The sequence below is a fragment of the Onychostruthus taczanowskii genome, unplaced genomic scaffold (genome assembly GCF_017590055.1).
Source record: "Onychostruthus taczanowskii isolate IOZ18803 unplaced genomic scaffold, ASM1759005v1 scaffold64, whole genome shotgun sequence".
Taxonomy (NCBI): Eukaryota; Metazoa; Chordata; class Aves; order Passeriformes; family Passeridae; genus Onychostruthus; species Onychostruthus taczanowskii.
In genome coordinates, this window is record NW_024504122.1 from 3588000 (window position 1) to 3604399 (window position 16400).

Genomic DNA, 16400 nt, shown 5'->3' on the forward strand with positions numbered 1-16400 from the left:
CTCTGATCCTGTGGGAGCTCTAAGTGGCTGGTTTGGGCTTGCCCAAAATAAAGGCAGTGGCAGCACCAGGAGGAGCTTTCCCTGCAGGGGAACCCTCCTGACCTGCTCTGTGCTCCCTCCGGATCCTCCGTGTCGCTCTGTATTCCAGAGGGATCCAAGGGATGATCGCTGCCGGCATGGTGCTTGCCTCTTCACGGCAGGAAATTGCTGTAATGCAGGAACAGGGCTTTGCAGTTTGTTCCAGGTCAGAGAACACATATGGAAAAAGCTCCCTGTCCCTTTTATCACCCAATGGCCCTGGATTAGAAATAACAGTACCTGCTGGAAGAGCTGCCCAGGATTGTTGCAAATGTCGTGAAATCTGCAACAGGAATTCTGTCCCTCTGCCCTGCTCATGTGAGACCCCACCTGTAGAGCTGCCTTCAGATCCAGGATCTCAGCATAGGAAGGACCTGGAGCTGCTGGAGAGTGTCCAGAGGAGGCCACAGAGATGCTCCAAGGGCTGGAGCCCCTCTGCTCTGGAGCCAGGCTGGGAGAGCTGGGGGTGCTCAGCTGGAGAAGAGAAGGCTTCAGGGAGAGCTCAGAGCCCCTTGCAGGGCCTGAAGGGGCTCCAGGAGAGCTGGAGAGGGACTGGGGACAAGGGATGGAGGGACAGGACACAGAGAATGGCTTCCCACTGCCAGAGGGCAGGGATGGATGGGATACTGGGAAGGAATTGTTGGCTGTGAGGGTGGGCAGGCCCTGGCACAGGGTGCCCAGAGCAGCTGTGGCTGCCCCTGGATCCCTGGCAGTGCCCAAGGCCAGGCTGCATGAGGCTTGGAGCATCCTGGGACAGTGGAAGGTGTCCCTGCCATGGCAGGGGTGGAACAGGATGAGCCTTAAGGTCTCTTCGCACCCGAACCATTCTATGATTCTTTTAAATGCTTTGCTCCAGATATCAATCCCGTGCCTTTGAGAGCCCTGAACCTGCTCACTCTTTGCTTTTTCCATACTCTTCCTCACTCCTGCTGCTCTCTGACTTCTCCACCAATTTTTTCCTTGCCCCATGGCAGAGCAGTGCCAAGGGAAGAGAAGGAAATAGTGGCTGTAGCAACCTGATGAATTGGCTCAGGCCTTAATGGCTGCAGCAACTGAAATTCGTGCTCAACTGTTACTGCTGCTGTTGGGAGTTTTTAAAAACAAAAACCAACAAAGCTTGTACTGAAAAAAAATAAGCTAAAGGTTGTTTGAAGGCCAACGGGCTGGCTTGGATGCTCCTGGCTCCCCTGCGCTGCAGGGACGGGAGAACCTCACGTGGGAAGGGCTTTGGGAGCGCCTGTGTGCCTTACAGGGAAGGGACTTGAATGTCAATGGGATGCAAGTATTTAAATCAGTTAAGTGCTTTGGCAGACCTGTCCCCTTTCCTTCGAGACTGGAATTTAGGTACTGAGCTGTCCCTTCCAGCGCCTGCTCCAGAATTAATGTGGCTTTGTTCCGTGCTGGCAGCAAAGGGGGAGGAAGGAGTTGAGTTTCCCTGTCATGTGGGTCTTAACTCACCTGGAAGGCTCCAGCCAGGCCAAGTGCACTTTGAGGCACCTCCTTGTTTATGCTTGTATGAGGTGTTTGTGTTCCAGCTTCACCGGTCGATGAAATGTTGTCTCTCTCAGATTTGTCCGAGCTGGGAAGGAGCTGTGGCTGTTTGTGAATTCCAGGCTGGTGGTGAGGGAAGAGGCAGGTTATTGTGCAGAGTAAATCTGTCACCCCAGTGCTTGCAGGTTGTACTGAAGAGGAGCTAACTGAAAACAGTGCTTGGAGTATCCCAAATTGGAGAAATGAGGGAAAGAAAGAGCCAATGGAGGCTCAAACTCTCGTTTGTTAGAGCAGGTACCCAGCAGTGCCATTCCAGGTGTGGGCACGTTGTTTTCCTTACAGGAATCCCTTAAAGCAAGAAGGAGCATGCAGGAGGGAGGTGGGGGATCCTTGGGATGCCGGGGTGGATTTCTCATACCCCAGAGCAGGGCTGAGCAGGCTGGCAGCAGTTGTGACTCAGCCCTGTCTGATGCTGCTGTGCCACCCTTGACGTGTGCCCTGTTTGCCACCTCATCCAGCGTGCTGCAGGAGCAGAGCCGTGACTCCAGCAGGCTTTTCCTCTCCTCCTAATGAGCCCATTTGTTAGAGGTGTGACAGAATTTTTGACTGAGAAGAAGGGTCATTTTTTAGGAGAAGATAAAATCTGAGGGCCTGGCAGTGTGTGTCACTGGGGGATAGCAAAGCATTTTGCAGGAAGAAGAAAGTCCCAAATCCTTGCTCAGGTGTTCCAGGAGTGATTTGCTGTGTTATCTCCATTTTCAGCTGAATCTAGAAGTGGTTTCTAAACCTTTGGAGCTGTAAATTACTGAGGTAATGTGTTGGTGCATCTCCGTGGACCTTGCTGGAATGGCATCCTTGGGGTCACATTGGTCTTTGCTCAGGCTTTGGGGAGCTGTGGAGTGCAGGACTCTGTTGTCATACAGGGTCTTACATTGTCCCTGCTCACAGCTTGAACTTTATAAACCTGACTGAATGTTAAGTAGCAGACAGATGACTCCCAAGAGGCAGTTTAAAGTGACACAGCGGTGATAAAGCCTTGATTTTACCAAGTATTGTCAATAGATTTTGAAGGCAGGTGGTGTTTTGTCTCCTCTTTTTGGACTGCAAAGAATCCTGGAGGAGCAATGGCTTTGAACTGAGGAGCAAATTGGGAGTGGAGCAACGGGATGTCCAGGCTGATCTTGTGCTCAGGACTCTTAGCTCAAGTGTTGCTCTGATTTTAGGTCAGCATTGTAGAACATTGGCTGTAGTGACCCTTGTGTGGCCCAGAGTGATTAACTTGTGCTCTCTCTTCAGCAGTCCATGAACTCGAGTACCACAGCACTGCCCGCTGACCTGCCAAGCTACAACCTCATCAGTGAGAGCCTCTCCTTCGACTTCAAGGATACAGACATGAAGAGGCTGTCCATGGAAATCGAGAAGGAGAAGTACGTGGCACACATCCAATCCAGGCTGGGCTGGGATTTGTGCTGGATGTGAGCCAGGTGAACCCAGGAGGGTCAAGGGCACCTGGGCTGTGCCAGCCCTGGGGTGGCAGCAGGAGCAGGGCAGTGCCCGTCCCCTGAGCTGGCACTGCTGGGGCACCTCCAGTGCTGGGGCAGCTCTGGGACCCTCCTGACAGGAGAGACCTGGAGGGGCTGGAGCGTGTCCAGGCCAGGGAACGGAGCTGGGAAGGGGCTGCAGCCCCAGGAGAGGCTGAGGGAGCTGGAAAGGGGCTCAGCCTGGAGAAAAGGAGGCTCAGGGGGGACCTTGTGGCTGTGCACAGCTCCTGACAGGAGGGGACAGCCAGGGGGGTCGGGCTGTGCTCCAGGGAACAGGGACAGGAGCAGAGGGAACGGCCTCAGGCTGGGCCAGGGGAGGCTCAAGGTTCATATTAGGGGACATTTCTTCATGGAAGGAGCTGTCCAGCCCTGGCAGAGCTGCCCAGGGCAGCGCTGGAGTCCCCATCCCTGGAAGGATGTAAAGGGCATGTGGATGTGGCACTTTTGGACATGGGGCAGTGGTGGCCTTGGCAGTGCTGGAAAATGGACTTGGTGCTCTCAGGGGGCTTTTCTAACCTGAACAATTCTGGGCTTGTCCTGGCTGAGCCTTTCCCTGGTGGGGACCTGGTCTCACAGACCTGTCCCTGCCACCTGCTCACAGGTGAGCTCAGGGCCCTGCTCCAGGCAGTTCTTCTCCTTGTGGGAATCCTGGCTCCTGCTCAGGCTGGAACTGCCCACGGTGGTGGAAAGAGTTAACAGCAGGCTGAGTGCTGGAGACCTGAGCTTGAGGCTTTGCAGGTGTCCAGGGAATGTGGTGATAGCTGGGGTGTGTTAAGGTCCTGCACTAGGGCTTTAACCCCTTTTCCTTGGAATTTGTGTCACGTTCCTGGATAAAAAGTGTTCGCCAGCAAGTTTGGATGTGATTATGAGCTTTGATCTTGTGTTTTCCTGAGGGTGTAAGTGTAGCCTTCGAAATTACCAATTGAGCAGAAATCAAAGCAGATCAGATTGTAATCTCTGTAGTAATGATGTGCTTTGTTCATCGATTGGGTCATAGATCAAAGCCACAATGGCTCTGTCATCCTGCTCTGGCCAAAACTTCCTGAGGCTGGAATGACACCCCTGGATCCCAGAGGCTGCTTTGGTTTGCCTCTGCTCAGTGCTCTCTCCTGTGTATGAAATCACAGACCTAGAGACAGGAGATTAAGAACTTCTAAAAACTTTTCCCAAAGCCAGAAGGAAAAAGATAGAAGCTGAAAATAACAGGATAATTCCTGGTTCTGTACCCAGGTTGCTATCTAGGTCATCCTGCTCTCCTGAGCAGGGAGAGCTGCCTCTGCCAAATGCTGAAAGCAATAGGATGCTTTTCCTGTCTTCTCTGGGGCTGTTCTCTTTCCTCGGGTGCTGGGATAAACCTCTTTACAAATTTTGGCACTGGAAGGGGTTCCTGTTACCCTGCTGGCCCTCTGACCTAGCTCAGGGGGTTAATAACAGGCACAAAACTCATGAGGTGATTTTTCCAGTTGATTTTTCATTGTGGAAGGCAGTTCAGGATGAGTCCTGGGAGTGGCTGGCTTTGGGGGTTGGATTTTCCCTTTCTTGCTTTTTTTTTTGGGAGACTTTCTCTCTGCCAGGGGTGCTCTGTGTCTACAGGATACCTGATATTTTGGGGACAGTACTTGCTTCCACACAGTTTACGAGCTAAATCCCTCTAAAATACAACAAGTCACTACATCAGAGTCCTTCCTCATGGAAAGATTTGTGGATTTGTGTTGTGGAGCAGTTTTGGGAAGGGGTGCAGGTGTGTAGAGCACTCCTGAGTAGCTGCTTAAACCACTGTGTGGTGTAAACCTCTGTCAGCTTCACTTGCAAACTGGGAGACTTAAAAATACCACCCAGCTTGGGTTTAATTTTGTATAATAATAATAATAATAGTAATATAACTTACACTTTTATTGCTGGGTTGGCTGTCTGGGTCCCCTTTAATAAGGAACAAATAATTGCTCTGAGTTGCTCACTGTGTGCAATAAACTGATATTATCAGTTCCACACGCTAAAAATAATGAAGAAAAGCTGTTTCTGTTATAATTCTGTTATCAGGTGTCACGTCAGCAGGTGTAGCTGGTCAGTGCTAACCCAGGCCTGTTCTCTGTGTGTGTTAGGGTGGAGTACATGGAGAGGAGCAAGCACCTGCAGGAGCAGCTCAACGAGCTGAAGACAGAAATCGAGGCACTGAAGCTCAAGGAGAGAGAGACAGCTCTGGATATTTTGCACAATGAGAACTCCAGCCGGGGCAACAGCAAGCACAACACTATTAAAAAGGTATCAGAAGGCCCCAGTTTGTATCTCCCCTGATGAAACCCTTTAAAAAGAACCCTGAAATCACCCTGCTTTTGATAATAAAATTGTTGGATCTAGGCTTTCTTCCCCAGCTGCTTAGCTTTGATCAGAGTATTCCAGCTTCTGGTGGTCCTGGTGTCCTGACCCAGCCTGGTCTCTCCAGTGCTGTGGGAAGGGATGTGAGAGTCTCCAGGGCTGAAGGTCTTTCTGAACCTCAAAAGCTGTACAAGGATGTTGTTGGAAGGGTTCTGCATCCCCAGTGAACAGGAAAAGCCCTCCCTGCCTATTGCAGCCATTCCCTACGAGCACTGAGCTTGTCTGCTGAATAATGAGGGCAGAAATACTCCTGGCTTAGGAGCTCTCAGTGGAAAAAGCCAAAAGCTCTTCCTCTCTTTTAATCTCTCTAGAGAAACCTGTAGTGCAGCTTCAGTCACTAACAGCAAAGCCTTTGCTGGCAGGGGGTGTGAGACCTCTGCTCCCTGGAGCCACCTGCCTCCCACAGTGGAGCTGACATGAGGAACTTCAGCCAAAAATTGAGGCTGCCTGGGTCTGGGACCTGGGGGTCACCTGAAAGCTCACAAAAAACCCCTTCTTTATTTTTCTACATCCCATCTTCTTCCTTTGCCTCAGTGCTGGGCTCTGTAACGAGGGGCTGGGGGCACATCCACGATGGATTTGGATGGTGGTGGTCAGCCCCACTCACCTGCAAAGGCTTTTTTCCCTGCAAAGGCTTTTTCCTGGCTGGCTTTCTGCTAGCAGCTGTCCTCAGGAAGGATTCAGAAATCCATACGGCACGGGATGCAGGCTGTGGTAACAACTGCAGGCTTAAAAACAAATTCTACTCTCTTTACTACTCCCAGCCAGAAGTTATGTCTGAAAGGATTTGGAAATATCAGTTCTTGCTGACTTTCATGGCTGGGAGTTTGTGATCACTGAATTGGGGCAGGAAAATGAATCTAGCGGGGCTCACTCGCCAGTTTCCCCGTGCTGGCCTGGAGCTATCCAGGTTCCTGTCACACTAGAGCAGAGAAAATAAAAATCTTCACAACCCCTTTTGTCATTGTAGAATCTGGAGGCGTTTCTGCTCCCAGTAGGTTTTGGAAGGATTTGTCTCTGTGTTCCACGTCCTTGGTTTAAACAGAAACTGCTAAATTTTCACTTCTGACAGAGAGGAGTTCATAGAGAGATGATGGTCCCATTTGTCTCCCTTAAAGAGGGTGGCTGGGCCATCATTACTGTGTCTGTCAGGGCTTGTCACAGTGCCGTCACTTTGCCTGCCTTTGAAGATGGAGTCTTGTCCTGTCCCCTCCCTTCCGGAGGGAGCGGGGGCTGCCCGGCTGCTGCATCTCAGCACAGAGCAAAGGTTCCCAAATAATAGACTGTTAGTGGAGACATCAGAGGGAAATTACAGCCTGCTCTGCTCGGGGAGGTCAGCAGGGCTTTTGTCTTCACCGTGGTGAAGGCAAGGAAACACAGGGCACTGGGAATGGGATATCAGTCCAGCAATACTTCAATGGCACCAACCCTCTGCCTCACCTGGAAGCTGCTGGTTGCTCCAGGCAAGCCCTAAGATCCCACAGATCACCTGCCCTTGTATCACACACGGGGATTATTATTATTATTTGTTGTTCATTTTATTTTGCTGGTTTAGCCTCAAGCCCAGGGCAGAAGACCTATCTGCATTTGAGAATTCCAAGTAGGTTATTCCAAGGTACTCTGCGTGGGGGTGCTGGGATCTGGCTGTGGCACTAACCCGTGCATGAGCTTGCCTGCGCTCCAGCGGGACCGGCTGCCCGTGGTCACCCGTCCAGCCCGGCTCTCCCTCCCTCAGGAGCACTCCCAGCCTCTCTGCATTTGTTCCTACACCTGATCCTCCATGCTGAGAAGCTTCTTTCTTGGCAGAAGTTGTGTTGGCAACCTCAGAGGGGGAGTTCAGGTAGAGGCACTTAAATAATTCAGCGTGCCTGTTTTTGCACCTGTGGTTGGGAATCTATTGGAGGTGCAGGGCAGCCTTTGAAGATTCCTTTAATGAAGTAAATCAGCACCTTCCCCCCTTGTTTGTTGCAGAAAGAAATTCAGGATGTAGAAAAAACCACCCCAAACAAACAGCCAAACCCCATCATCTCTGCTGCCAACACTGTCAAAACAGGCTAAAAATGCACAGCTCCGTCTCGGAGCCAAGCAGCACAAGGATGCTCTGCCTGTTTGAGAAGCATCCCAGGAAGTAAAGTAGAGGATTGAGGACAACTGGTGTCTGCAGGTGGCTCTTATGCCAGGGGAAGGTCACCAGCACACCTGGGGACAGGAGCTGTCCTTCTCCCTGCACTGCCTCTGCCTGTCCCTCAGCTCATCCTGCCTAGGGTCCTGCTCCGTTATTGCCACATCTCTTATTCCTGGAACCTGCTTTCTTCCAAGGACTTGCCCTCAGTCTGCAGGCTGTATGTGCCTCAGGCTGAGGGAGCATCCACTCTCTCCTTCGGGAGGATGAGTTTGGGGGAGCTTTCCTGCTCTGCCCTGGGGCAAAGTTCTTGCACAGCCACAGGGTTTCGGGAGCTTGGAGTCAGTGGCACTCAGGAAAGTACTGGGATACCACACTCACAGGTGGCAGAGCTGATGGAAAAGGCTTTTGGAAAAGATAGAGCAATTCCCTGGTACCTCTGGAGCTCGGGAGCAGAGGCAGGAGGTTGTTTCACCCAGGAGAACTCAGCACAAGGCTGTGCTGTTCTTCACTGCACCAGCCATTCCAGGGGCTGTAAATCCCTGGAGTTTGAGGTTTGTGCCAGCTCTGGGGAGCTCCAGGTGTTCCCCAAAACAGGCTGCTCTCACTGTTAAACAGTTCCATGGGGAAGAGGCTAAAAGGGGTGACCCTGCAGGTCTGGGCCTCCTTGGGGGAGGTGCTGGGTATCTCCAGACAGACTGGCTGTGGATTAAATGCGTTATCCCATCCCACCTGGCTTGAAGAGCTCCATGGCAGGTAAATTTGGGGTGAAATCCACTTGTGGCCACAGCACAAGGAGATGAAATGAAGTCCTGGCAGTTTGTGGGAAGACTCTTCCAGCAGCTGGGAGAGCTGCAGTGCCCAGAAGGAGCCCCCATAATTAAAGCATCTGCAGAGCGAGCGCTGCAGTGTGAACTCTGGGGTTTGGTGCCTGCCTTTGAAGGCGCCTGCTAAGTTTTTCATGTTTAATTACGTGGTTAACATGCTAATCCCTTTTTATGAGCTCTGTGGGCACAGCACAGACACCTCATCTGGAAGCTGCTCTCCCTTCTCCATAGCTCCCTGCCGTGGGCTGGTGCTGTGGCTCCAGCTGGCTCCGATTCAGGAGGGTTTGTCACTTAGTCTGTGGTACAGGGTGAAAAACCCACTTCTTCCTCATCTCCTCCACTGCAGGAAAGCTCCCAGGACAGGCTGCTAAAACACAATCAGGTCTTTGATTCCAGTTGCTTTCTTCTTGCACAGTCATGCTTATTTACTGGGATTTAAGCCCTTTGAAGTACCCAGGCAAGGAGCAAATCTCCACGCCTGTTCCCAGACAAGCAGCTTTGTCGTTGAGCCTCTGGTCCTTCCACAGGCAGCCTTAGCCTCTCCTGCCAGGCTCTCACGTGGCTGAGAGCAGCTTCTCCAGGGCTTGAGCTCAATCCCTGGGGATCACTTTTGGAGCCCATGGGGATCCTGCCGATCCTGCTGGCTCCTTTCCTGGCTCTGATCCTGGACATAGTTGCCCTTGGCTTGGATAATGATCATTGTGGAGATGCTTTGAGATCCGAGCTGGGAGTGTTCAAGCTGGAGAAGAGAAGGTTCCAGAGAGACCTTAGAGCCCCTCCCAGTGCCTAAAGGAGAGCTGGAGAGGGGCTTGGGACAAGGGATGGAGGGACAGGACACATGGAATGGCTGTCCTCTGCCAGAGGGCAGGGATGGATGGGATACTGGGAAGGAATTGTTCCCTGGCAGGGTGGGCAGGCCCTGGCACAGGGTGCCCAGAGCAGCTGTGGCTGCCCCTGCATCCCTGGCAGTGCCCAAGCCAGGCTGGACACTGGGGCTTGGAGCAGCCTGGGACAGTGGAAGGTGCCCCTGCCATGGCAGGGGGTGGGACTGGATGGGATTTAAGGTCCCCTTTGGATTTAGTCAATGAACAGTTCCCAGCTGGAAGCACAGAGGGGTGAGTCGGGCAGAGCCAGAAGGGATTTCTGCAGCCTTGTCTTCCCTCCTGCCACCTTTGGGATAGGCTGTGGTCTGTCCTTGTGAGGACACTGGTGGCTGATGATGGCACTGCTGCCTGAGTGTTTCATCATGCAGACAGGGTGTGCCATCCCCAAATGTCACAAGGCTCCTTCGTCATCTGGACAGGTGGAAGGATTTTGGGAGGCTGGCACTGGGCAGATGCTTTCTCTATTTTCTACCTGCACTGAGCGAGCAGTGTGCTAGGGATCACTGAAACATGTCCCTTGAGGGCTTCACCATTCCTGTGGGGTCCCTGTCACCTCCTGGGGATGCCCTTCCTCATCTCTCCCCTTCTGGAACTGCAAATTCCCTGGAACAGGTCTGTTTTGCTCTAGTAGTTTGTTGGGAGAAGGAGGATGTGCCCCTTGCAGAGAGAAGGGACCAACCAGCACAAGGAATGCTTTGGAAGGACAAAAGGAGGGAGCCTGGGTGGGACAGAGCAGGCTGAGCTGCCATCCTTCCCTGTGCTTCTTGGGACAGGGATGAGATGCTCCTCAGTCTCCTGCAGGGCTGTATAACCCAATGCCAGCTGGAAAGGGAAGGCAGAACGGGCACACCACCAGCAAGGGACTTCCCAGGAGCAGCAGCAGCGGCATTTCCCATTTCCTTGGGAGCTGTGAAATTGGAAGGGACGAGTGAGGCTGCCAGCTTCTGACTCAGCCTGGCACCTGGCTGGGGTGCAGGTGGGAGCCAGGAGATACCCAGTGGGCAGAGCAGCTCTGGGAACACATTTTCCTAGTGCAGAAGGAGACAGAGGCTCATCCCATGTGGATCTTGCCCACACACCCCCACGTGTGACAGACCACATCCCTTCCAGGTTCGTTGTCTTCCCGGTTCTCCTTGGAGCTGGGAAGTGAAACTCCCAGGCAGTTAAACTGGGACACGGCAGCCTCTTTTCCTTGTTTACAAGGAGCAAGAGGAAAGTAGGAAACGTCAGGCCTATCAGCTATTTCTGTGGCAGCCTTTGAAAAGCGTTTCCTTCACATGGAGCGTCATCTTCTCCTTTCAAATGGGCTCATCAAAGCGTCGGGGGCTGGGGGACAGTTGTGCTCGGGAGAGAATAAACGTCAGCGTGGGAGGGAGAGAGGAGCGGGGAGGGAAATGGGAAGAATCGCAGGAAAATAGGCTTTGGGTTCAAAAGTAACACAATGGGAATTGAGAGGTCCACCTGGGCAGTGGGACTGGGGAGGGAGTGGGCAGGGAGAAAAGCACCAGGGCAGCAAGTGGGGAATAAAGAGCATTTATTGTGTGGAGCACTGGGTGGTGATTAGCAAGGACTGTAGATCTTCCCAGCAGTAGGAAAACATCTTGGCATCTCACAGGATGAGGGTGACACAGGTCCCCCTCTCCTCCAGCCGGCCATACTGCAGGATAAACAAGGAAACAGCAAGAAAATGAGACATCTTGAACCTCTCCCTGCTGGGGGAAACCTGGGGGCAGGTTGGTGTTAGTTGCAGCCCCTTCCTGTTGCATGGGGATGGCCCAACTCTGGGGGCTCACAGGAACCTTGGGGGGTTTCCCTGGATTGGGTTTGCCCAGCCTCAGCAGTGCTGTGCCTGCAGTTACTGGATTACCTGCTCCAAACTGCCTGTGCCTGCCAGGCACTTACTGGGTTGCTTTGGTTTGTTTGTGTTTCCTAAATCAAATCAGTCCGGCAGCCCTGGGTAGCAGCAGGCTCAGAGGAGCCCCAGTGCAGGAATGCAGGGAGCAGGACTCTTCCCTCTCTTCCCTTCCTGAGATCTTGATTCATTTGAGCTCAGGCCGCTTAATTGCGCTGCCTCTCTCTCCCTCTAAATTTTCCTTGATGGCTCTGGTAGAGCATCGGGAGCCCACCCTCCCTCCTGCAGGAAGGAGATTATCATAATACTGCTTGTAAATCAATTTTTTTTTTCCTTTTCTCCGCACTGACGAGGATGTAACTCCCTCTTAATCACCCTGCACAGCGTTACGCTATGGGGTGGGATATTTATTTCTCCTCGCCTGGCCAGAAGGGGATGCAGAGACTGCGGAGAGATTTTGGAGGTGTTGGAGGCTTTCCCCCCAACAGATGATGGAGATGCCAGCACAGGATGGTGCTCTCCCCTTTGCTTTCATATCCCAGTGCAGAAAAGAAAGGAAAAGCAGTTGAGGGAGTGTGATTTCCCTGCAGAGAGCACCCTGTGCCCACCGGCTCCCGCTGCCCCCAAGGTGCCTGCTGGGAGGAGTCAGGATGGCCCCAGAGCTCTTCCCACCTTCCCCCAGTGCATCCCTCGGAACTGGTCCGTGTGGTGCTCCCAGTGGGAGCAAGGATAGCCCTGCCTGCACTCCACAGTGAGGCAAACAACAACAAAAGAAGGAAAAAGGGCTGGGGGGAGCTTTTCCCCCTGGCACAGGCAGTGGAGAGTCAGGGTGCAGTGAAGAGCAGCCCTGATTTCCTCTCGAGTGGTTCTGGAGCCTGGCTGCAGTGGGATGTGAGGAGGCAGCTGCCTGGAGCTGCTGGGCAGCCCCCATCCTGGTCCTGGTCCTCGCTGGAAGGGACCTTAAAACCCATCCAGTGCCACCCCTGCCACAGGCAGGGACACCTTCCACTGTCCCAGGCTGCGCCAAGCCTCATGCAGCCTGGCCTTGGGCACTGCCAGGGATGCAGGGGCAGCCACAGCTGCTCTGGGCACCCTGTGCCAGGGGCTGCCCACCCTGCCAGGGAGGAATCCCTGTGGTGTTTGCCTTTCAGGTGGCAAAATCTGGCCACTGCTGGGAGCCAGTGACCCACAGGGCACGGCCCTCTTTGGAAGTCTGTGCTCACTCCTCTCCATGGGATCCTATCTCCTCCAGAGCCGCCTTTGCTCTGACTCCCTGTAACAGGTAAAAAAAGGTACCACTGAGCCTCTCTAGGAGCCTTTGGATGTTGTGGATAAAAGCATCCAGCAAAGGAGCAGGGCTGCATCTCTCCCTTCTCCCTGTGCCTGTGCTGGATGCTCTGGAGCTCTGCTGGAGCTCTGCCTCCACCTGCTTCCCAAATCTCCAGCTGAGGCAGGCAGCTTTGGGCTCAGGCCGCACTCGGGGGTACCCCAGGACCCCCAGAACATGTGGGGGGTTAATGGAGAGCTGTGTGTAGCTACAGGCAGAGAGCCAGGCTTGAAACAGTGGGATTCCTTGGTGAGCCCGAGGGAAACATCTTCCCTGTGCTCCGTCAGCAGCTGCAGCTTTGCCAGGGTGATCCTGCAGGGAGCTCCCCTCGCTGTGCTGGGAAGGAGTGAGCTCCTGTGGGCTGGGAGGGGTGGGAGGCTCTGGTTCCCCAGCCAGTCTGCAGAAAGGATGGATTTGGAGGCATAGCCTTGGGAAGGAGATGGATGGCAGGTAGATAATGGAATCATGGAATGGTGTGCATTGGGAGGGTCCCTGAAGCTCATCTCATTTCACCCCCTGCCGTGGGCAGAGACACCTTCCACCAGCCCACGCTGCTCCAAGCCCCATCCAACCTGGCCTTTGACATTTCCAGGGATCCAGGGGCAGCCTCAGCTGCTCTGGGCACACTGTGCCAGGGCCTCCCCATTCTCACAGGGAGCAATTCCTTCCCAATATCCCATCCATCCCTGCCCTCTGGCAGTGGGAAGCCATTCCCCCTTACCCTGTTGCTCCAGGCCTTGTCCCAAGTCCTTCTCCAGCCGTTTTGGACCCCTTTAGGCACTGGAACACTTTCAGAAATGGGCCCAGCAGTGGGTCTGGCAGCAGCCTGGGGCTCTCTGCTCCTTTTTTTTAACCTTCTCCAGCCTTAGAGAGGAAAAGCACTGCCTGTATCACACAGAATCCCTGTCCCACCTCACCCACCATCCAGCCAGCTCTGGAGGGGATGCTGGAGCAGCCAAGGGGATGCTGAGGAGGAGGAGAGCCAGCCCTGGCCCAGAAGCTGCTGCCAAGAAAGGTTATTAAGCCCCTGTAGAAATTTCCTCTGCAATACAGATTTTTTCCAGCCAGCATTAGAGCTGAGAAGGAATTACTGAGGAAAAGCCATGGGGGAGAAGCAGGGAGGGGGAAGGCACCTGACTGCTCCATTGAGGGGCTTAACTCACTGTAAGGTGATCCCAGGGTTCCTGTTTCAGCAAAACCGGCATGCCCAGGAAAGGCACCGTGCTTAATCCAGCTGAAACAGAGCCCTGGCAATTAGCCCATGCTTTGGCAAACTCCTGGTGATCCAGCAGCTGGTGGAAGGTGGCACTTCTGCTGCTGCACTCCACTGGGTGGTTGGCTGTAAATCCTGGGATTTCTTCCCTGCCACTGAGGATTTCCTTTATCTTCTTTGGCCCGTTAGCAAGTGGGCTCACGGCTGCTCCGTGGGGTACTATTTGTGGGATGGCTGTGGAAAGCTTTCCAAGGGTTTCTGAGTCCTGCAGAGCCTGCAAGGACAGTCCTGGGAGTGAGAGCTCTCCAGCTCTGTCCTGTGGCAGAACAATGGAGTGGAGTGGGATGAGATGAGATCATCATGCAGGGTGGCTGCATGGATCACATGTGGTGGGATGGGGTTGGATGTGAGCACGGAGAGGACGGGCCCCGTTTGGTGACAGAGGAGACACGTGTCCTGTGGCTGTCGCAGTTCTGGGTTCTCAGCTCAGTGAGGTGTTTCTCCTCCAGCTTCTCAAGATCCCTGTATGTCCTTGTCAGGGGCCCCAGGACTGGCTCTTTGGATCCAATCTCCCATGTATTCCAGTCCTGGAAGCCTCCTGGAAGCCATGCCAGTGACCTTGATGAAGTCTCTGCCCCCGCTTTCCCTCGGGCTGTGCTTGCTGTGGTGGGGGCTGCACGACCCCCGGCTTCCGCACCCCCTGGGCTTCCACATTCCCTGGCGTTTGCAGAGGGATGCAGGCAGCAGCTCCCTCCTGGGAGCCCTGTGGGAGGTTGGGGTGCTCCCTGATCCCGCTCTGCTCTCTTCCAGCTCACCCTACAGAGCACCAAGTCCCGTGTGGCCTTCTTCGAGGAGCTCTAGGAAACAACTGCTCCGCACCGCGCTGCTTCCCAGCGGCCCCGCCCGGCCGGAGCTGTCCCGGAGCCGGGGCTGCCGGAGGGAGCGCCCCGGGCCCGCCGCTGCTCCAGCCTCTGCACACCCACGGACTCGGGGCCGGCTGCCCACGGACTGTGTGATGTTCTCTAGCTTAGCAGCCGTTCATCCTTCTCCTGACACTTTGTTTTCCTGCGTTTTCCAGCTTTTTTTTTCCTTATTCTTGTAGCATTGCTTCCAGGCTCGGCCCTCCAGGCTTTTCCCTGGAGCCGGGGTCGGGGCTGTGGCAGTGCCTTCCCACCCTGGCAGCCAGCAGAGGAGTGTACCCTCTGGGTTGCCTTCTCCTGGGCTCTGGAGCTTGGTGTGCCAGCCCGGAGCTCCTTTGCCGGTCTGGAATTCCACGGGCCGGCCCTGGAGTCCCTGCTCGCTCCCGGAGCCCGTGCGGTGCCGGGAGCTCCATTAGGATCCCGAGCATGTTCCAGTGGAGTGCTGTAAATCAGGAACGTCGCGCTGGCTCTCCCAGCGCCCGCTGGGGTGGGAGAGGAGCAGGGAGCGGGAGGACAGGGACCTGGGGCTGGGGGGATGCTGGGCTGCTTCCCTGGGGAGAGGAGGTGGGAGGAAGGGCTCCTCCTCCTCCTCCTCCCTGCTGGGAAATGGGAGCGGGAGAACAGCTAGTGCCAACCAAATGAAACCTTACTGTTCCTGCAAACTGTGACAAACCTGAGCAGCTTCAGGCTGGAGGGATGCGGGGGCTCCGGGCTGGGCTCTCCCTGGGTCCCGGGGCATCCCAGCCCCTCGGAGGCTCCCGGGAATGCCGCTGTCCCGGGCTGGGCCCGGGGCTGCCGGCTCCTGCCTGTCCCATCGCGGGTGCCTTTGCTCTGACCCCCCGCGGGGGGAACAGGGATGCCTTGACCTTCCCTTCCTGTCTCCATCCTGTGCCCCTCCCGGGTGGAATCCTCTTCCAGCTGCGTTTACCCCCAGCAGAGCTGGTGCTGCCCCGGGGATCCCTCACATCCCCTCAGGACCCCCAGTTCCTCCTTCCCACAGCCTCACCTGACCCACAGCCCCACCGGAGGCTCAGCCCGGGGCTAAGCGTGGAGTAAATCCCATCCCATCCCTGTTTATTTAAACCCTGGGATCGATTCCCCGCACGTGGCTGCAGTTCGGATGGCTGTGGCCTGGCACAGCCGCTTTCCCATTCCCTGGACTGTTGTACTCCGAAGGAATAACTGTTTTCTCCTGTTTTAATAAAAATTCACAGCACTAGGAGGGGAGCTGAGGCTTCTTTGCTTTTTTTTCTTTGGGAAAAGCTGCTGGGAGCCCGGCTGCCGCAGTTAGCGGTGCCGGGATTAATGGGAGGCGCAGCTGCAGTGCTGGGATCCCTCCGGGGCTCCCGCGGCACCGGGAGGGCTCCCGGGTCCCGCTGCCCCCGCTCCCTCGGAGCTCTCTTCATCCCTCCTTGAGGGAGAGGGGTTTGGGGTGCCCAGAGGGGCTGAGCCCGGTGTTTGCCATTCCTGATCCCGTCCTGCCTGGAATAAATAAAGGATGTGCTGCATTGACCTCAATTTTCTAATTAATCGCGGATGAAACCGGCCCAGCCCGGCGAGCCCCGACCCCCGGGACTGTTCCCGGCCCCGCCGGGATCGGCGATGGATGCGCTTTTCATCCGCCCTCCGGCAGCAAAATCCCGGGAGATTCACGGAGCTTCTGACCAGAGCTCGTCCCCGCGGGTGGGCTGGGGGATTTTTTCCCGGTTTTTGTTGTTTTAAGCAGGACGGGGGGGGNCATTGGCAGAGGGATGCCGGTGGGATACCCA

At 54.8% G+C, this 16400-nt stretch overlaps 1 protein-coding gene across 6 annotated transcripts in view; it reads left to right on the forward strand.

The window, feature by feature from the left end:
- NF2 (neurofibromin 2) overlaps nt 1–15858 on the forward strand; it is a 47388-nt gene extending 31530 nt beyond the window's left edge. For 2 of the 6 annotated variants that reach the window (XM_041420355.1, XM_041420362.1), the window contains exons 14-16: nt 2866–2996; nt 5213–5372; nt 14522–15858. In XM_041420355.1, coding sequence (XP_041276289.1) covers nt 2866–2996; nt 5213–5372; nt 14522–14572 — 342 coding nt within the window. In that variant the 3' untranslated portion in view covers nt 14573–15858. Of the gene's footprint in view, nt 1–2865; nt 2997–5212; nt 5373–7041; nt 7102–14521 lie in introns of all 6 variants that reach the window. The other 4 variants (XM_041420360.1, XM_041420359.1, XM_041420361.1 and 1 more) reach the window with 4 other exon arrangements.
- The last annotated feature ends 542 nt before the right edge of the window (nt 15859–16400 follow it).